This window comes from Podarcis bocagei (assembly GCF_964188305.1).
Source record: "Podarcis bocagei genome assembly, chromosome: Z".
NCBI lineage: Eukaryota > Metazoa > Chordata > Lepidosauria > Squamata > Lacertidae > Podarcis > Podarcis bocagei.
In genome coordinates, this window is record NC_138140.1 from 28,174,399 (window position 1) to 28,196,346 (window position 21,948).

Genomic DNA, 21,948 nt, shown 5'->3' on the forward strand with positions numbered 1-21,948 from the left:
GAAGACAGAAACTTGGTTTCAGGATGAGATGAAGCAAGGCCATTCTACATGGTGTGAACCTTAGGTATAAAAACAATTTTTCCTCAGTTCCAACATGGAGCTAAGGAAATTCGTATACAGAGAAAGAGTGGAATGGTGTCAGAGATGCAGTCCCTCCCTGTAAGCCAGGAATTAGCTTGTGGGTGTGTGATGAAGGAGGCAGTGTATCTCTTGGCTACCACTTTAATATCCAGATTCAGTAGCTTTGGGGCAGGAAGTTGTGTTTGAGCTAAGCTGGACATGGGTATTTGTGTTTCACTATGGTCGTGTAGCAGGGCTTCCTGCCCATGCTTGGCCCATGGTAGCACTTCAGGATAAACTCAGCTGGGGGCTTCAGAAAGTGCAGAAACTTGTCCCATTGTTTCCTATCTTTCTCCTAGTCTGTGCTTGGAGTGGCCTCCCTGTCCCCAACCACTGTCAAATCTGATGTGAGTGCAGCTAGTGCTAATGAATCTTTGTTAGAATCATATTTTGCAGAAAAATAAAATAATATTAGAGACGCAAACCACATTTAAATAAATGCCAGTTGCCACTGTGTAAATGTGTAAATCATTGGGATTTAGATGCCTTCATATTTGTATGCTTTCATACGTCCAAGGACAAAGAGTTGTTTTTAAATTGTCCAATAACCTTTTAGGTACACCAAGATCCTAATGAAAGATATTGATATCTTAAATTCGGCTGGAAAAATGGATAAGATGCGGCTGTTGAACATCCTGATGCAGCTGCGGAAGTGCTGTAATCACCCATACCTCTTTGATGGTGCCGAGCCTGGCCCACCCTATACCACTGATACTCATCTTGTGACCAACAGTGGCAAAATGGTTGCTCTGGATAAATTACTATCAAAACTCAAAGAGCAGGGTAAGAAGGGCTTGTTATGAGTCACTGTTCATTTAGAAATGTATTTAGTCATTGTGGCATGACCAAGAAAACAGAACCCCGGGTGAAACTATGAGGGAAAGAAATTTTAAGGTTCTCTGGTGGATCCCACTGAATGAAAAGGGGCAGATGGGATGCATTTCTGGATGCAGCCTAGATGGGGAAAAACCTGGGGTCAACTGGGGAAGAGTGCAGATTTAGTTCCCACTGCAGGTGGATCTATGAATTTATCCCTTTTAATTCATCCATCTATTCATATGGCAAAGAATACAGTGCCTAAAATTGGGGACCTTAAAGTAATGTATTGGGAACAAACCCTGCCATTCCTCTTGTAGAAGACCTGGCCTTCAGCAGGGCAGCCCAAGGTGATGTGCAATATGTCTGTGTTCTGCAGAGGCACATATTGCACCTACCCAGGGTTCCACACCTTAGCCAAATAGATGTGTACAAAGTGGTATTTTAAATGGACGAAAAGTAGTGGGTTGCAATTATCAGGATCCAAAATTGAGAAGGCCAGTTGTTACTGCTGTATACCTTTGGGGTGGAATTCCTGAGACTAGGGAGATACCAGTGAAGCAGAAGACATCAGATTGGAATGGGGAAAGCCAGTTTTTAGTATGGGGAAGGGACTTACGAACTGAGAGAAAGTTATAGAGGGGAAGGAGCAGTACCAGAAGCTGTAGAAGAAAGGATAGAGTAAAATGGAGAGACAGTGTATGGGACAGAGAACATACTTTTATTTCATATAAGTGTAAGTTCAGCAGTGTGATGAATTGTAGTCTTATAACTTATTTGTCTCTCAGGTTCCAGAGTTCTCATTTTTAGCCAAATGACCCGTCTGCTGGATATACTGGAAGATTATTGTATGTGGCGGGGCTATGAGTATTGTCGATTAGATGGGCAAACACCGCACGAAGAGAGAGAGGTGAGAAGGATTTATGTAGCTCATTGGATTTTCATTCCATTCTATCCTGGAGGCATGTTGGAGCCTTGACAGTAGCTGTCCAGTTGCTCTTATACGGTGGCTAGTCATTTCTCTGTTGGCATTTAAGCTTCCCTGAGTGCTATCTTGCTAAATAAGGATTTCTTTTATGGCATGCCTTATAAACAGGGATTGATCTAGTGTTATTAAATGGTCCTTTGAGTTTCTTTCATATCATTCAGTCTTCTAATTTGTGTTTAAACAGTCAAGTGAAAGATGCATTTACACAGTACCTGTGAGGAATAAGCATCTAGAAGGTTATCTGTGATTCATTGGTTCAGGGGGCCTTGTGGTACTAGTGAAGTTGAAGGAAATTATTTTGATTCTCGGTGATCTTACTTTGTCCATATTTAGCCCAACAGCTTTTCCAGGGAAAAAAAGCAACTTATGCAATTTTAATACCCCATAAACAAGTTATTTTCATGAAATCCCTGCAATTTTAAATTGTTTTCCCTTTATAGGAAGCAATAGACACCTTTAATGCTCCCAACAGCAGAAAGTTTATTTTTATGCTGAGTACAAGAGCTGGAGGCCTGGGGATTAATTTAGCAACAGCTGATGTTGTTATCCTCTACGACTCTGACTGGAACCCACAAGTCGATCTACAAGCAATGGTGAGTACTCTTGGAATGTCTCATGCAAAGCTAGAGCTTCTACTGTAGTAACAACAGGATAGTTAGAACTGATAGGCTGTGCCTGTGGAGCTGAGAGGCAGGCTTGGAGCAATCTTTCAGAGAGCCAAGAGCCTAGGAAGCTGGCTTTGGCTTGCTTCATGTGTAATAAAAAACAGGTGTGGGTGAATATAAGAGAAAGGGGGAGCACCTGGGCCTATCTTTCATAATACCAAATCATGGTTGGTGTTAGAATTATAAAATCATAGAGTTGGAAGGGACCCTGAGGATCATCTAGTCCAACCCCCTGCAATGCAGGAATATGCAGCTGTCCCTTAGGAGATTGAACCTGCGACCTTGGTGTCATCAGCACCACACTATAGGTATGAATAGGACCTGCAGCTGTGAGCCCATAACAACTGCAGGGATCCAGGGAAGAAATGTCCAATTTGTTCCCTGTTAAGAGGGGGAGTAGCTGTCTATTCAGTTGTGGTAGATTTGGCAGTGGGCTAGGGAATTTATCCCAAGGAGCTATTCAAGAGTTAAAGGATGAAGTGGAGTCTTAGTATGAGTGGACTGGAAGGCACTGGGTTAGGGAGGGATGTGGAAGTGGAAACTTTGAATATGCCTGTAAACAGGATCAAGGACTCCCCATCACTTTTGTGGCAATTAACCACTCCAACCAAATAATTTCCAGTGTCTTGTGTTAGATTTGGGGAGATCTTTTCCTACTGGTGGATCACCTGTAGGATTGATTCACCAGAAAGGAATCCTGATAGGCTTCTTCTAGTCAGGTTGAACCTCCCAACATACCCTAAACTGTCCAGCAGCTTTGGAGGTTTCTAACTCCTACAGACAAGGACCCTCGCTTCAGTCCATCTCTAGAGAAAAATAAATGGGCACTTTACTTTCACTTTTCCAAAGGCCAGAGGACACCAAATCTTTACAGAGCCTTGTGAACTCTTCTTAGAATACAAAGGTAGTTAGATAACCATGTAGTCTAGAACACAGGGACAATTTTAGTGAGAAATTCAGTAGAAATCCCTTTGAAGTCAGCTGTCAGTGTATGGAAAGGGGAAAGGAAGAAAAAGTAGGGGAAGGGAAACACATTTCAAATCAAATCAAAATCAGTCTAGCTTAGCTTGCTGCATTTTACCTGCTGGAGTAGAGTCTTGGTTTTCAGAGCTTGTGCAAAATTCCTTGCAGGAAAGAGATTCTGAGAGTGTAAGAGCATCTTTGGTCACCTGCTTGGATGTTTCCAAGGTGACTAAAAACTGAGTGATTCTTCACATATTTATGGGAGTGAGATTGGTAAAAGCTGACCCTTTACTGGAAGCAGATTATAGTTTTGCCCAGTGGTAAGGGAGGCCTTGAAGAGACTGAGTCCATGTCCTTAATGATCCTAGACTTCAGTTACAAAAAAAATAATTAGACTAGTTGACTAGTGTGAAAAAAGGGATTAGCTGTCTATTCACCAGGATAGCTGTTTATTCAGGAGTTTAAGGGTGAAGGGGTCAAATGTCACATGCATAAAGTGATGCTACTAGTCTGCATCTCAATATAGGGGTCTGTCAAATGCTAATAGAAAGAACATAGGTACACGTAGAAGTGCCAGTGCAGCGCAGCACATTGTCACACTGATGCATTTGGGCATAGCCACATTGCACAGACCCGAAAGAGAACAGTTAACAGAAGAGTTCTGAATGTGGATGATGCAGCAGTTGCTAGGCCTTTGTTGACTTAGGAAATCCTTTTTTTTAAAAAAAAAATGGTTATCTATATTCACTTTTCTGCTTTTTTTTAAGCACTCAGGCTGTTGTATTTCCTCTAAAATCATAGAATCATAGAGTTGGAAGAGACTACAAGGGCCATCGAGTCCAACCCCCTGCCAAGCAGGAAACACCATCAGAGCACTCCTGACATATGGTTGTCAAGCCTCTGCTTAAAGACCTCCAAAGAAGGAGACTCCACCACACTCCTTGGCAGCAAATTCCACTGTCGAACAGCTCTTACTGTCAGGAAGTTCTTCCTAATGTTTAGGTGGAATCTTCTTTCTTGTAGTTTGGATCCATTGCTCCGTGTCCGCTTCTATGGAGCAGCAGAAAACAACCTTTCTCCCTCCTCTATGTGACATCCTTTTATATATTTGAACATGGCTATCATATCACCCCTTAACCTCCTCTTCTCCAGGCTAAACATGCCCAGGTCCCTTAGCCGTTCCTCATAAGGCATCGTTTCCAGGCCTTTGACCATTTTGGTTGCCCTCCTCTGGACAAAATCATAACAAAATAACAAATAAATAATTAAATATTAAAACAGAAGCACATAGAAGCCAATCATCTGGGAGAACTAAAACACTATTAACAATCTGAGATAGTGATGGGGAACATGTTGGCCATCAGCACCCATCAGCTTCTGCCAGGATGTGGGATTATGGGTGTTGCAGCCCAGTAAATATCTTTTGGAAGGCTACCTGTTTCCCATGCTTCAGCTAAGCTGAAGACCTGCTGAAAAAGCAAAAGTTTAAAGGTGGTATCTCATTCTGTTAAAGAAAAAAATAAGTAGATTTTGCAAATGGCTTGCCCCAGTTCAAGTCTTGGTGCAGCTGCTGCCGTTAAAATGAATTGAGAAAAAGAGAAAACAGAATAACAAGCTGCTTATGTTAATACATGCCAGCTTTGAAGGACTTCTAAAAATAGGGTAAACAATTAAAATAAACAACAATGAAAAATATTTTCATTTGTGCTAACCTTAATAATTACAGGGCAGTGTGTGGTTTTTTTTTCTTTTGTCAGAATTTCAATTACAGATGTGCCAGGATGCTTTTATTTAAATTTGCTATTTTTGTGATTTAGGATCGAGCACATCGTATTGGTCAAAAGAAGCGAGTTCGAGTATTCCGACTTATCACAGACAACACTGTTGAAGAGAGAATTGTAGAGAGAGCTGAGATAAAACTGAGGCTAGACTCAATAGTTATACAGCAAGGTACTGCATACTATTTAACTGTTAGTGGCTAAATAGTCGCTCACCTGGGGATCCAGGTGGGCGGCATTTGCCGCATGGCACGGCCGCGGCTGGTCCGGGGAGCCTGTCACCTTCCTATATGGGCGGAGGAGGGGATGGTCACCTGGTGCCCCCCCTCCAGCTGCAATGGACCTCCAGGTAGGGGTGGTCAGTGCCTGCAAGGCCCATCAAGGGGAAGAGCATGGGGGCTGAGCCCAACCTGCCCCTGGCTTATTTAAGGGAGCGGCCAGGTGCAGGCCACCCTCTTTGTAGATCGACACAGGATTTTCCCACCCGCTCAGACTGTTAAGGGATTGTCCATTGGGGAAAACGGGCAAGTTGACATATGGAGCTTGCTATGGCTTATGCGGTTGCCATATTCGGGGATAGGGAGGAATTTTCTGCTACAAACGAATTGGCCAGCTTGCAGGTTTTTGCCTACCTCATAGCATCCGTCACAACTTTGGTGGATAAGGCATTGGGTGAGTTCTGTGTTTCAAGGGAACCATGTTAGAGGGGTCCAAGAGGAGTGACTGTCTGGGAGTCCAGAGGGAGAGAAATGGGCCAATTCAACTCTCCCAATGGCGGCCTGTGCAGTGTCATGGCAGCCAATCCATGTTGGGGGTGACTTAGCAGCACAAGGTCAACCCCACTGAGTTCCTATCAGGTAGCATGCAGGCTGCCTGTTGCTGGATACATGCCCATTGCCATAGTCAAACCTCCATTCTGGAGGCCCTCCCTGCACCGGCCGCGGTCATCATGTGCCTGAGGCGGCAAATGTTTGTCATGAAAAGGAATAGATAGTTAGATAGATATTCTAGTAGAGTGTTTTGCAATTCACCTAGGAAACCCAGCTTTTAAATTTTTTGGCTGGGCAAGCCACTATCTGATCACCTCTGTTTCGTGTCATAAAAAAGAGTCACAGTGCCAGTTGTCATCCCACACACAATTATTTTGGAGAGATGAGTGAGTTGTTATACAAACAAAAAGCAATTATTTAAGATAAAACCAGGCTCTTTTGTAGCAAGGATATTTCAGCATAGATAATTATTGACCACTCTCTACTCATTCATGCAGAAGACCCTCAAAACCAACAGGCCTTTTATGGTTAGGATATGTACTCTAAACATTGACTTAATGTTAGCAAAGATTAATTTTGTAAAGCAGATTAGAACTTAGCTTTCAGCTGGTGAAAGCTCTATTGAAGTAGTTGAAACTTTGTGACTATGAAACATTATGTAGGTCAGGCATCCCATTTGTTATCAAGTTTTTTAAAAAAAGAAATAAAATATATAAATGCTGGGTGGGCAACATAAAACTCATAAGCCATACATAAGCTCAAGGGATTTTTCTGCAGTCTGCAACATCTTTGTTAGAATGTCAGCTTTTGGATGCTCTAGGCACTTAAGGATTCCAGGGGGATGTTCTAAAAATACTGTGTGAAATAATTGGGATTGGAAACAAAAAATGGTTGTAAAAGAAGACTATTTTCTTTGCTCAACATCTCTTCTGATTTTGAAGTCCTAAAGATTTTCAAAGCCTGTCTCATATTTTTCCCATATGAACCAGAATATTGCAAAATAAATGCTTTTGTCCACAAATGTTAGTTGAATGGCCACTGTGGTCATAAAAATATCTAAGTTATGTTAATGTAATACAGCTAAAGCACGCTGAATGCTCAGCATCCTTCTATCTTACATTTCTGATGTGCCCCTCAATGCCAAACAAGTAGGCTATGCTTTCCAAATATGTTATGTTCCTTAGCAGTGGCAGCAAGGCAGAGGTGGCAAACCTTTGGCCCATGGACCAGTCTTGGCTTGCCACAGAGTCCAGTTTGGCTCATGAAGCCATCTTCCCCAGACTGCACCACCCCCATCAGCTGGTGTAACTGGGGTGGGAGGAAAGGATTTAATCCTGCATTGGCTGCATGCCTATTCCTATCATCTGATGAACAAGGATTAAAGTACATTGCAAAAGCCCTGTTTGAAGCAGCTTGTGCTTCAAAAGTCAGTGGATGGGCAGTGACAGCAGTGAGGTAGGCGAGCACCTGCCCTGCTGCCGCTGCCCATTCACTTGCTTAAAGAAGAAGCGCCTCAAACAGGACACGTCTGTTTCAAGAGGCTGAAATGGGAGTGTAGGGGTTGTTTTAAAGCCTTTGTAAATCTCCCCACGTTTCCCTTTTAAACCTCAAATTGGCCAGGCTTGTAGGAGGAATGTTGCAAAGCCGCACAAGAGATTTTGTCAGGTGAGCATCCTCACCCACTGGTCAAATTTGGCCTGTTAGGCTAATCCTTATAAGTTTCTGACCCATGGAGCCAAAAAGTTCTCCATCTCTGCAATAAGAAAAAATGTGCAAGAGTTAGTTTGATGAATCTATAAAATGGCATTAGTTTAATGTGATGCTTACTTTAGCTCATTACCTACACCTATAGAAATTATTTTTAAAACTTATGCATTTTTGGGTTGTAAATCATGTATTAGGATTCATTCTTACCCCTCTGCCTTACTACAGGTTCTAACTGGAGTCCCTTTATAACTCTGGTATGAAAAAGCTGAGAAGTTTTGCATTAAAACTGTGACTTTGTTTCCTGTGTCAGGGAGACTTATTGATCAGCAGTCTAATAAACTGGCAAAAGATGAAATGCTACAGATGATCCGACATGGAGCAACACATGTATTTGCTTCCAAGGACAGTGAACTGACTGATGAAGATATTACCACTATTTTAGAAAGAGGTGAAAAAAAGGTGAGAGGATTTGGATGGTTCTGTATGTTACCATTACTTTCATTGTTGCTCATCTTCTGTCTCTATAATCATCTGCTTTGAATTAAGAAAAAAGAATCAAGTCTGTCTGATTTAGCTATTCAAGTATCTTATCAAATCAGTTTTTATGTTTTATTGATGAAAAATGGGTTTTCTAAAGATTAACTTCATTTTATTTTTGGTGGCCTGCTTTAGACAGCTGAAATGAATGAGCGTTTGCAAAAAATGGGTGAGAGCTCTCTCCGAAATTTCACTATGGACACAGAAATGAGTTTGTACAATTTTGAAGGTGAAGATTATAGAGGAAAACAAAAGGTACCTTTCTGCTGTACTGATAAGTATAAATGTGTTTGCATTGTACTGTTACTGTATTTTTCGCCCCATAGGGCGCACCGGCCTTCAAAGAGGTTAACAACAAACACTCCTAATATTCAGAGCAGGTTATGTAGGGAAGATGTAGGATTTCAATGTACTCCCCCCCCTTGATTCACTTTACCTATAGCACTTTGTAGGGGCATTAACCAGGCTTAGAGTATATCTATCAAAAAGAAAGAGTCCTGAGAACACATCTTTCTTTTGATGCCTGGAATTTGAACATTCAGAGAAAACAAATGAAGCTTGCTGTAACAAGACATAATTGTATGTTTCACATTAGAAAACTAATTCAGTTCACCTACCTGTTTTTGAGGGAGTCCATAATAATGTAAAATGTATTCAGCATGAACACTGTAGAACTATTGCATATGCAGAGGAAAAAATACTGTAAGACAGAAGTTAAAAGGATATGTAGGCAGATTGAGAGGCCTCTGTTCAGAAAGATACTAGAATGGGATTCTGTCCATAATGTGAGGGAATAATAACTGAAGAAAAGAAATGAATGAAAGCAATCTATCACTGTACGAAATGGGACAATAAAGCTATAAGAGCAGCAATTTATTTCATGGTAGATGTCTAACATTCTTTTAAGAGCCTACAAATAAATGCAGACCTTGGATTGGAAGATTCTGTTAAAGCAAAGAACTGCTAGTTTTCTTAAGTGAAGTGAAAGAAACTTGCTGAAAAGTGAACTCTGTTCTTTAGTTTTGTTATAGTTCATGCAACTGGGCAACATAAGGCCTACCCTCTTCATTTAACGAGGCAAGGATTATGAGCCTGGTTTCAAGTTAATGTGTTTGGAATGTTTTGTTGGTTTCTCTCCTTGTTTGTGAGAGAGGGTTGTTTTTTTTTATAAAAAAAATCACTAATAGTGCAGATTAGGATGTGACTATGAAGTTTGGTATTTGTGCTGATGGCATAATAATATAATTCATGTTTGAATGTTAGCCAGTCTACTGTCTGCTTACAAGAGGAACATGAAAATATACAAAACGTATTTCTTCTGCTTATTCAAAAACTATCAGGTTTCAAAGAGGAGTTGAAAATTAAAAAACAAAACCTGAAAGAAATGCTATTCTAAAGTAACCCCTCTTGAACTAAGTGATTTGCTATTTTATCCATTCATAGCAATGCAGGTAGTTTAATATCTATTGAAACATGCACTAGTCTTCATTCCAGTCTTCTGCATTCTAGTCTTGTCTTAAAACAAGTACCTCTGTCAACAATACCAATTGAGCAATTAAATATGTACTACTTAGAATTATCTTTTGGTATTTTTAAAAAAGTTTTGATCTTATTTGCTTTCTAGCTGAGCATGATGGAATGGATAGAGCCTCCAAAACGAGAACGTAAAGCCAACTATGCTGTGGATGCCTATTTCAGAGAAGCTCTTCGAGTTAGTGAACCAAAAATCCCAAAGGTGAGAGGACAGTTTGGTAGTTCATACTAGTTACACCCACCTCCCAACCTCAGCCTTTAATAACCTTTTTTATATAAAAACATGTTGCAACATGTCCAAAGACAAACATGTAGCATTAATGGTATATATGTTTAATTTCAAAGGCTCCACGACCTCCGAAACAGCCAAATATTCAAGATTTCCAGTTCTTCCCCCCACGGTTGTTTGAACTCCTTGAAAAAGAGATTCTTTATTATCGCAAGACCATAGGCTACAAGGTAAGGATCTCTTTTCCTTCCCTTCCCTAATATGAGGCAGGAATGTGGATTTCCATGTATCCACATTTTGAAAATGATTAGATGACCTGCTCTTATGTAAATGGGGGACATTATAAATTATGTTGTTTGCTCAAGGGTGAAGTGGAGTGAGAGCAAACACAATCAAAAGTGATTTTAACAAGGAAAAGGAGGAGCAGTCTCCTCTCTATGTAAGCTTCTGATCCCAGTTGTGGCTTCCTGCAGCTGCTTGACTTTAAAATTAAACAAAAACATTGGGGGAAGACATTAGAATCATAGAAAGCTTGATCCTAACCCACAAAGGAATAGGGACAGCAGACATTCTGGTGCTTTGAACGTGCCTCAGCAAGAGTTCTGCCATTAAGGCTGTGTGAATATTTTGTGGTGACAGTGATGTCCTCTAGCTACCACCACTACACCCTTCTAGGATTACTGCTGTTGAGCTCAGAGTGCTATTTTGTCAGGTTGGGCCTCCACATTAGTGGTTCTACTGTCTGACACCTTTGGTTCTGCTTGACAGCTCTGCCCCTACAACTTCTATGCATTGTTTCCAAATAAGCCTTCCAAATTCGTCCTTTTAAATATTTGCATTTTTGGCACATTGTCAAAAGAAATTCAACCATAGATTACAGTGGTACCTCAGGTTACAGACGCTTCAGGTTACAGATGCTTCGGGTTACAAACTCCGCTAACCAGGAAGTGGTTGCTCTAGGTTAAGAACTTTGCCCCAGGATAAGAACGGAAATTGCGTGCCAGCAGCACAGCGGCATTGAGAGGCCCCATTAGCGAAAGCGTGCCTCAGGTTAAGAACCATTTCAGGTTAAGAACAGACCTCTGGAACGAATTAAGTTCTTAACCCGAGGTACCACTGTAGATAGACTGTATGAATAGTAATATTGTGCTTGGAAAAGAACAATATGTTGGTATGGTCTTTCATCTTCAAAGGATAAAATCAGAGCTATTTAATTCTATGTTTCTAAACTTTGCTTTTGTGACTGACATGCTTAAATGGAAATATTCAGTAGCTAATTTATATAGTCACAGGCAAAATTACTTCCATGCTTTCTAAAAATGGTTTTACAATGGTAACAATTTGCCTCGTAACATGCTCTATATGAAGCCAAGATTATATATGTGCTGAAATCAGTGAAATATCATTTTGTAAACCAATGTCAGGGATAAGGTAAGCTCCAGTTTCTTGTCCTGAAATAACTGGCATGAAGATATCTCTCAGGCTTCTTAGATATGATGAATAGGAAATGTGTTACTTTTCAATAGCAGTTATGTTAAGTTAAGTATCATTTTAAAATGAATTCAGAAGTGTCTGGTTGAAATGGGCACATTTTCCTCACTACAATAGATATAATTTCAAAGGATTGCTGTGAATAAAACAAGAAAACAGAACAAAATCAGTGATATTTCCTTCTGAAGAATATATTAGCTACATTTACCTATGTATAAGATCTATGTCCTAAGACTTGAATTCCATTTCACAATCCCAAAAATAACATTCTTTTCCATAGTGTACCTGGGATCTTAGTGACACAAATAAAACTATTTGTCCCATCCAGTTGGGGGAGAGGTCATGCGCTCTGGACAATTTCTGATTCCTCATATTGTTCTGGTGACCATATGGTGTTCAAAAGACAGAACACATGTGGGCAGAGTAGTGGGCTAGCTCAGTAGCCCAGAACATCAGTCCCACCCCCGGGTCCAAATAGCGTCACCTGCCTCCAGGAAGAGGTGTCAGAGTGGTGGTGTGCGGGTGTGGAAGTGTCTTCCTTATGGGTCTGACAGGCTATGGATGGAGAGTTACCAAGGTTTTGTTTTTTTAATACAGTTCTTACTGAGTTTTAATGTATTACAAAATTACAGTCATTGGATATCTACAAATAAATAAAACTACCAAAAAAGCCCCACCCACTTCATTTACAGAGATAAACAGGACCAAGATCCCACACTGCAATTCAAGGTGCAATATGAAATATAACAGTACAGTTAATATAAGCTTAATAAGCTGTCAAAAACAGTATGTGAATATTTAATGTTGAATGTGTTCCGTTGCCCTTCAGTTATTTTTTTTAAAGAAAATACAGAGTTTCTGACTAGCAAATATGGAAAAATTAAAGATTGAATTTCTCCACATAGACTTCAGGATATCCACACCAATATTTTGCTGGGGCCATCTTGCTGTGCTTCTGTGCATTTTTGTATCCAAAGAAGGGAAACTAAATAGCCTCAAATTGATCTCTTTTCTGTTGCCCTCTCATCACCTCTAGTTTATGACAGAGACAATAATTTACTTGTTCTTTAAGATCCTATTTGACCTGTCAAACAGTTCCAATAGTGTGTAATATGGGCCAAGTGTTTGGGCGTCAAATATCAGCTGTGTATTAATTTCAAAGATATCTCTCTCACAGAGGCAGAGATTGATTTATAGGTTGGCTTTTCCCACAACCCTTACCAGGAAAGTTACCAAGTTGGTCATCAGGTCATCCACTATAAGATATTTATAATCCACAGTCTTATTGGAGAGGAAGGTCCCAACCTCTCGTGTATTACTCAGACTTGGGTGGGGAAGACATGATATCTTGATCTAACCCTATGTTGCTTTCCTGGGTTCTTTATGCAGCATCAAGACAAATGGATCATTATGTCTCTTCCTTAAGAATCAACCTAAACCAAAAAACTGATTATGTATGGGGGCTGGCTTTGAGGATCTGTGCCTAGTGTCACTTCAAAGAACAAAGCACGGATTTTGCTGGTGTACTATCCATCCCACTGCCCAACAGTCTCCATAGCCAAGATGGCCTACCCCAGATAGAGCAGATACTGGGAGACTTCCAGCATCACACTGGATCTGCCTTAAAAGCACCTGCCTGGGACTTCATGGTCACCATCACAATCATGAGCTTGTCTCAGTACATCACAGCTCAAATGCATGTGGCAAGATAGGTCCTTGATATGCTTTCTGCTATAGTGTGTAGGGAGTGTTTTAGTGTTTCCATTGCCATGCATGAGTTATTTCCTGGCAATGCCTGGCTTGACAGTGGCAGTTCTTTCTCCCCCACCCCCTGCCCATGCCAGGCCATTCCCACAAGGTGGGGGGACTTACTGAGATGGTTTGCCCATAGAGACTTAAGGAATCCAAAAGATTACTGAATGCTCTGGGGTATTTTCCAGTTGACATGGCTGGTGCTCTTGTCAAGGCTCTTTTTCAGTTTAGAGTGGTGAGGAGGACACAATCAATCCTATAGGGCCCTTTTTTGGTGACAAGGAACCTGTACTACTCCCCCTGTCCCTGTTTTCAGGAGAGTTACAGGCAAGGAAGCAGAACAGGTGACAGCTGGGGTGCGAGTGCCAGAAATCTCACAGAGAATACCACTGAGCACATGATTGCTGACATCACTGCCACATGGTAGGCACAAAGTAGGCTTATTTTTCCACCTTTTTCTTAGTTTTCACATGCTCAGCTAGCTGCCCAGGAGAGCTTTTCCAAGTGGTTAATGAACTGTTGAGATATGCCCCAAAGGTTATGGGCAATGGAGCATCAGAGTCTTGCTCTGACAAATTTTCTAAGCACTCCGATGGTAAAGTTGTTCACTTTCACTCTGAACTTGATACTACTGTTGATACAGTTTCAGCTGAGGTGTCCAGAGCACTGACAGGTCCAGTTGCATGAGATCAATTTCAGTGATAGTGATTGTAAATGATGCCAGGTGTGGAAAAGGTTGGTGCTTGCCAAAAAGGCCTTGGGGTTCTAATAATCACTGTAGTTGGGGAAAAGTTAGAAATATTAAAAGAAATAAAGAGCACTAAAAACACATTTAAACATTCTTTTGATATCCGATAATTGCAACGTGTTCATTCCATTTTACCCTAACTGTAGGAATTAATGTCTTCTTCACTGTTTTATCGCTGGAGTAACACACATACATTTCCTCCTCCCCTTCTCTTTCTTGTTTGTGGTATCTGGGAATACTGAAAGGCTTAAAGAAAACCCTCTTGAGGTGCAGTGGTTGCTTGCTAGTTGCAGTTATCATTACATTTCCATGGACAAGAGCCTGCAAGCTATAAAAGGACAAATATAGATGGATGAGTTATGATATGCTACATTCACCTTGCCTGAAGAACTTTCTGAGGACTGTAAACACAAGTAAAAGATGTTTCTTCACCAGCGGCCACATGCTAGGGAAATATTTCCTTCTCTAACAAATACTCAGTAGATGAGAAGCGCATCAATCCCACCCGACTAGTGTTTCTCAAAAAGGCAGTAAAGGGAGATGGATAGGACTATATACAGAACCTTTAATAGCATTGCTCTTTTACTATACATTCACTCCACCACTGATTTTAGGTCCCCAGAAACCCTGACCTCCCAAATGCAGCTCAGGTACAGAAAGAGGAACAGCGGAAGATTGATGAGTCAGCTCCTCTTACTTCAGAAGAGACTGAAGAGAAAGAAAGACTTCTTACCCAGGTAAATGGCTTTTAAATTTCTTTTCTTTAACGAAAGAAGAACTTATAAACAAAGAAGAACATTTATAAGCTTGTGTGCTTACTGTGTGACAAGCTAGATTGTGATGATAAAAGGTTGATAACAGCCATGTGCAGTAAACGCAGGCAGTGATAACTAGTTTTCCTATGGAAAACTGCAGATACCACCATCTGATCTTACAAATTATCTCATAGTTACATTAATTTGAAGGGATTTAGTTACAGTGCCTCTGTTTTGGATTGTGAGTGTGTGTGCAGAAACTGAGAAAGTTGGTTAGGCTCTTCTATTTTCAAAATGGCAGCTGCTAAGCTGTCGCTGGTGTGTCAGGTGATTTCTCTCCACAAAAAGGTGCAGGTGGATGAGAGTTCAGAGAAGAGAGCAGCAGAACTCAACAATAGTCAAATTGAATCTCAAGTCCTTTGACAGTTCCTTTGGAAAGATCACATTGTTTCTCTCAGAGTGAATGGTTTTCTTCTTGCAATGATTACATTATTAATCTTCCTTCGAATAGCATAGTTGTGTACACTGCAGTGGATAGGTTCTGGCACTCTCAAATGAAGCATTCTTTAGCTGTCCACTTCAGCTTTCAAAACTTAGATTTACTTTATGCATTTAACTTGTCTTGTTGACACTTACATAATTATTTTTGGGTTACTCTGAAGATCATTTTTAGCTCACTTGACTTTTTTAATATTATAAGGAAGGAAGTGCAGGGTTTGCTCACATTCTCTGATACTTTTCTGCATGTAAGTAGTCACATTCTTGAGTGGTGTTCTTAAATGGTTATTTTAGTAATTGTCCTTTGAAAATTTAAATTGCCTTGTGTTGACTGAAGTGAATCTCTTGAAAGTAGAATATCAGCTATATCACTCTTAGTTTCTGTGTAGGCAGTTTAAAAATCTTTAATGCTAGCATTGCTCTCTGGAAGTAGAGCTATACCAAAGTACCTGGAATTTTTCTTATTTCTCTGTAATACCTTTGATCAAGCCAAAGCCATATGACTCTATCTACTCCTTCGCTGGTTGAAAGCATTCTTCCTCTTTTTGTCACGTATTAAGGACAGAATATAAATAGAAGAGCTGCTGTTATAGGCTTCTGTTAATATTTGAAATACAAATATGCGTTTCACTTCTTATTCACCCAAAAGCAATTAGAATTAAACCAGCAAAACCAAATGTAGATATGGTGCCTCTCATTGCCATTGGTTTTCTTTTCAGACATTCCTTGTTAAACTGTGGTGGATACAAACGTTCCCTTCCTCTGATGAAAGTAGATTTTATTTGATGGAATAACTGCTTTTGTTGACCTATGAAGTTTTTTTTCCACCAGGGGAAGACTTTCTGTTGGAGCAATGGAAGCTTTGGATCCAATCTGTTGTATAGAACAGTTTGCTTTCCTGTATGCACTATGTCAGAAATAATTTACAGTTGGTTTGTTACAACCATGTGAATTGAGTGTCATGTCTGCAGTTAGTTCAACATTCATTATCTATGGAATCTAGGAGTAAAAATGATAAAGATGAAATTTGGAAGCTTTTTTTACTAGAAACTCCATGAAGTTCTTTTTTAAAAGTTGCCATTATTCTTGTAACTTATAAATCAACTTCTAGTGGGTTAAGAACCTGAGGGATTTTAAAATTCTGACTTAATATACAATGTTAGCTTTAGGGTATTTTGTTTTGTTTTGTTTTGCATCTGCTACAAGAAGTTCTTGCAATTGTATTGATAGAGGAGGTGTAGGGAAATGGGTGTTTTGGCTCCATTTTCTTTCTATCCAGGTGTTCATTTCATTCACCATTTGCTTTGTAAGTATTCAAAACAGAATGTTATTGCATTTAGTTCCAGGATGCCCAGGAGATTGCCAGTGACATCTGGACAAGTGCCCTCATACTCTTGCAATTTTATTTGTTACTTGTGCTTGCTCAAGTGTGATATAAGTGAAAATCCATTAAGATTTGAATTGAACTTTGTTTCTTCGAAGAAATGCCATTTACAAGCGTGAATAAAAAGCTTCTCTCCCTGATGCATGGGGAGCTGTGTGCAAAAATAACTCGTTCAACTTTTTATGACTGAGTAATAAACCTTGGATAATAGATGTTTATGGAAATCCTGCAAGATCATTAACCCCTGTAATTATTATGTGACATTGTACCGAAGCATTAACGAGCAAATCCAACTGTATCCTTCTAAGATGCAAGATCTAGCAAAACATTTCCTCCTTCACCTAATGGCAACTTCTTGCTTAACAGGGTTTTACAAACTGGAACAAAAGAGACTTCAACCAGTTTATTAAAGCTAATGAAAAATATGGACGAGATGATATAGATAATATTGCCCGTGAAGTGGAAGGAAAGTCACCTGAAGAAGTTATTGAATATTCAGGTTTGTCAAATATATCTTAGATAATTAAAAAAATATTTCCAAAATGGTTATATTTGTTGGGTTACTTTTGTAGTTCTACAAGGGTTGGCAATTTTGAAGAATGTGTAGTGTAGAAAGAATGCATGGTCCCGCATGGAGAGATTTAAAATCTGCAGAGGGATTATGCTGAGAATGCTACTCTGTAACCCTTTAGCCATTACTATTCTGCACTGTTTTTTAGATCGTGAGATGCTTCATTTGCCACCGCTGTGGATGGCAAAGCAGGGGCGGAGCGGCTGGATTTATTCTTCCCTTCTTTTGACAGCAATATAATGCTGATAATGATTTTGTTGAGTGATAGGAATTTGGAAGAACCCAAAATGCAGTTCTAATGTATGCAGACATAATTCTGTTTTGCAGCCTCAGCCGTACCTTTTCAAGGGTGAGGTGTGTTTTTAAATAGTTTCAGCCATTTAATGAAAACACTAGAAATTGCTCCTGCCTCCCTACAAACACGCACATAACACCACATGCTGACTGCCTGTTGTCCACTGAGGTACAGCACTGGGGAAAAAAGAAAGGAAGCAAACTGCTCCAAGGTCACCCAGCGAGTCTCATGGCTGAGTAAGGATTTGAACCTGGATCTGTACATCTTTGCCTGCTTCGGAGTGGATGACCCTTTGGGTCCATTCCAGCTCTACAATTCTATGATTTTATGCCATGATAGACATCCTGTGCCAGAGCTTAGAGTATATTTGCATGCTCATGTTTAATGAAAAGTTGTAATCAGAGGCTTTGATTGAGAGTAGAGAAGTTTAAGTGGGGGGACGGGGACTACTAAGCAGTTTGCTTCTGTCTGTTTTCTGCTCAATTCCACCCCCCCCCTTTGTCTACCAATTTCCTGTGAAGCAACTCAGTTAGCTCTATACAGTGAGGGGGGAAAGTATTTGATCCCCTGCTAAATTTGCCCGTTTGCCCTCTGATGAAGAAGTGACCACTCCATAATTTTAATGGTAGGTTTATTGTAGCTGTGAGAGACAGAATAACAACAGGAAGGCCCCCAGAAACCCAGAAGACAAAAGTCAGAGATTGATGTGCATTATAATGAGTGAATTAAGTATTTGATCCCTTTGCAAAAGATGACTTAGTACTTGGTGGCCAAACTCTTGTTGGCAATTACAGAGGTTTCTTGTAGGTGGCCACCAGGTTTGCACACATCTCAGGAGGTATTTTGTCCCACTCCTCTTTGCAGATCCTCTCCAAGTCAGTAGGATTTTGAGGCTGATGTGTAGCTACTTGAACCTTCAGCTCCCTCCACAGATTTTCGATGGGATTAAGGTCTGGAGACTGGCTTGGCCACTCCAGGGCCTTAATGTGCTTCTTCTTGAGCCACTCCTTTGTTGCCTTGGCCGTGTGTTTTGGGTCATTGTCATGCTGGAATACCCATCCTTGACCCATTTTCAGTGCCCTGGCTGAGGGAAGGAGGTGCTCACCCAAGATTTGACAATACATGGTCCTGCCCATCCTCCCTTCGATGCGGTGAAGGTGTCCTGTCCCCTTAGCAGAAAAAGACCCCCAAAGAATAATATGTCCCCCTCCATGTTTGACGTTGGGAATGGTGTTCTTGGGGTCGTAGGCAGCATTCCTCCAAACATGGCGAGTTGAGTTGATGCCAAAGAGCTCGATTTTGGTCTCATCTGACCACAACACTTTCACCCAGTTCTCCACTGGGTCATTCAGATGTGCACTGCCAAACTGCAGACGGGCCTGTACATGTGCTGCCTTGAGCAAGGGGACATTGCGGGCTCTGCAAGATCTCAGTCCTTCATGGCGTAGTGTGTTACCACTGTTTTCATGGTGACTATGGTCCCAGCTGCCCTGAGATCATTGACAAGTTCCCCCCATGTAGTTCTGGGCTGCTTCATCACCGTTCTCCTGATCATTGCAACTGCACGAGATGAGATCTTGCATGGAGCCCCAGACCAAGGGAGGTTGACAGTTATTTTGTGTTTCTTCCATTTGCGAATTATTGCACCAACTGTTTTCACCTTCTCACCAAGCTGCTTGGCAATAGTCTTGTAGCCCAGTCCAGCCTTGTGCAGGTCTACAAGCTTGTCCCTGACATCCTTGGACAGCTCTTTGGTCTTGGTCATGGTGGCTACTTTGGAATCTGCTGGATTGATTGCTTCTGTCGACAGGTGTCTTGTACAGGTACTGTAACGAGCTGGGATTACAGGTAAGACCTCTCCCTTATAGCAGGTGCTTCTAATCTCAGCTGGTTACATAGAATCATATACAGTGAAGATACCAAGTAGCCTGCCATCTGGCTGGTTGATAGGTGATCAAATACTTATTTCACTCATTATAATACACATCAATCTCTGACTTTTGTCTTCTGGGTTTCTGGGGTTTTCCCTGTTGTTATTCTGTCTCTCACAGCTATAATAAACCTACCATTAAAATTATGGGCTGGTCATTTCTTCATCAGAGGGCAAACGATAAAACTTAGTAGGGGATCAAATACTTTCCCCCCTCACTGTATGTAACATTGGTTGTTTTCAGCGGGCCTTTTCTGGAGCAAGCATCTGGAGTTCCTTCTTATAGGAGATTCAGATTATTTCATATATATATATATAGAGAGAGAGAGAGAGAGAGAGAGAGAGAGAATATTTTTTTTAAAAATCTTACAATGTAGTGAGTTGGACTTCATACAGAAAGTCTTTTTTCCACAAAGGCTCTAAGTGTGTGTGTGTGTGTGTATATATATATATATATATATATATATATATATATATATATATATGCAGGTTTTGGTGTTTTCGGGTATCTTCCCGTGTAAGAGTTGGGGTGTCTAGGCGACGTTTCGACGAGGTCTCACTCGTCATCTTCAGGCTGGTGCTTTCGGCTTCTTGTTACTAGAACAGAGCAGGATCTCAGTGTTTGAGTTCCTATAAATACTGTTGAGGGGGTGTGGTGTATAGCCTCCAACGTTCTGGGCAGAGAGGAAGTTCCCAGGTTATTGTGCCTTTTCTTCTTTTGTTCATTAATTACTTGAGGGATATCCTGAGTGATTTCTTGAGTGATATTCTGAGTACCACTTAGGAGGGTCATTAGGTGTGGATTAGTTGCTAAAGCTTTCGTGTCTTGACCTCTTGAGCTCGTGAAGAGTTTTTTTGAGTTTTTCTGAGAAGAGTTTTTCTGAGAAGATGGCTGTACTGCACTTAGTTGTGCTCTGGCTTGGCTTCGTGTATAGGTATATGTATCTCTCTTCACACAAGTGCCCATTAATGAAGCCTTGACAGCCATTCAAAACAAATACAATCCCCCCGAATACATCCTGGACCTGACCAACCACTGCCTAACCAACACGTACTTCATCCACAATGGACAAAGATACAAACAGATAGAAGGAGCACCTATGGGATCACCCCTCTCACCGGTCATCGCAAATCTGTACATGGAACACTTTGAAACCAATGCTTTAGACAAGTCAGAACACAAACCCAAACTTTGGCTCAGATATGTTGACGACACCTTTGTAATTTGGCCACACGGGAAGGAAAAACTAGATAGCTTCCTCACACATCTCAACAGCCTACACCCCAAAATACAATTCACTATGGAAATAGAAGCCAACAACCAACTTCCCTTCCTTGACGTCCTAATCTACAAAAAACCTGATGGCTCCCTAGGACACACTATCTACCGGAAAAAAACACACACCAACCGCTACTTACATGCACAATCACACCACCACCCTGCACAAATAAACTCCGTAGCCAAGACTCTCATCTCCAGAACCAAACGCCTGGCTGACGAAGACCACTTGACAACTGAGTTACAGAATCTCTCAAATGTGTTAATCGCCAACGGATACCAGCAAAACAGGGTTACGAAGCTAATCCAAAAAGAAACACCCCCCAAAAACCAAGACACAGAAGAAAACAATGGCATGGCCCTCCTTCCTTATATCAAGGGCACCACAGATAAAATTAGCAAAATCCTCCATAAACACAATATCAAAACAGCCTTTTGCACCAACCAAAAAATAGCCAATATCCTCAGAAACCCAAAAGATAAAATCCAGTTAGAAAACCAAGGGGTCTATGAAATACCCTGCAAAGTCTGCCCAGCCACGTACATTGGACAAACAAACAGACGAATAAATGCACGTATCGCAGAACACAAGAATGCCGTCAAAAAAGAAGAAAAAACTTCCTCTCTTTACCAACACATGAAAGAAACAGGACACGAAATTAATTTTGCAGATTCCAAATTGCTCTTTAACATGGAACATCACCACAAGAGAATAATCATGGAAGCCATCGAGATAGAGAAACACCCTCACAACATGAACAAGCGTGACGACACGTCCCGCCTGCCAGACATCTGGAAATTAGCCCTCCCCACAAAAACCGACACCAGAACCAGAGGCACACAGAACGCCATCTCCAATCAACCACACCAGACCCAAACCCAGACCCTCTCCACAGATAAATTACAGATACCATCCAGTAGCCAAACCATAGTGGCACCTCCGGATGCTGCACCCCCCTGCAATCCCTACACAGATCTGGCTGGCACAGGGCACAAAACCACAGCTCGCCCCTATACACGAAGCCAAGCCAGAGCACAACTAAGTGCAGTACAGCCATCTTCTCAGAAAAACTCTTCTCAGAAAAACTCAAAAAAACTCTTCACGAGCTCAAGAGGTCAAGACACGAAAGCTTTAGCAA

General features: G+C 41.0%; 1 protein-coding gene across 1 annotated transcript in view; it reads left to right on the forward strand.

Annotated features, from left to right (window-relative positions):
* Window positions 1–21,948, forward strand: part of SMARCA1 (SNF2 related chromatin remodeling ATPase 1) — a 49,492-nt gene that overhangs the window by 15,428 nt on the left and 12,116 nt on the right. The window contains exons 11-20 of the mRNA XM_081180131.1: window positions 677–903; window positions 1,725–1,846; window positions 2,365–2,517; window positions 5,370–5,502; window positions 8,118–8,266; window positions 8,480–8,599; window positions 9,969–10,079; window positions 10,223–10,336; window positions 14,712–14,834; window positions 17,101–17,233. Coding sequence (XP_081036257.1) covers window positions 677–903; window positions 1,725–1,846; window positions 2,365–2,517; window positions 5,370–5,502; window positions 8,118–8,266; window positions 8,480–8,599; window positions 9,969–10,079; window positions 10,223–10,336; window positions 14,712–14,834; window positions 17,101–17,233 — 1,385 coding nt within the window. The remainder of the gene's footprint in view (window positions 1–676; window positions 904–1,724; window positions 1,847–2,364; window positions 2,518–5,369; window positions 5,503–8,117; window positions 8,267–8,479; window positions 8,600–9,968; window positions 10,080–10,222; window positions 10,337–14,711; window positions 14,835–17,100; window positions 17,234–21,948) is intronic.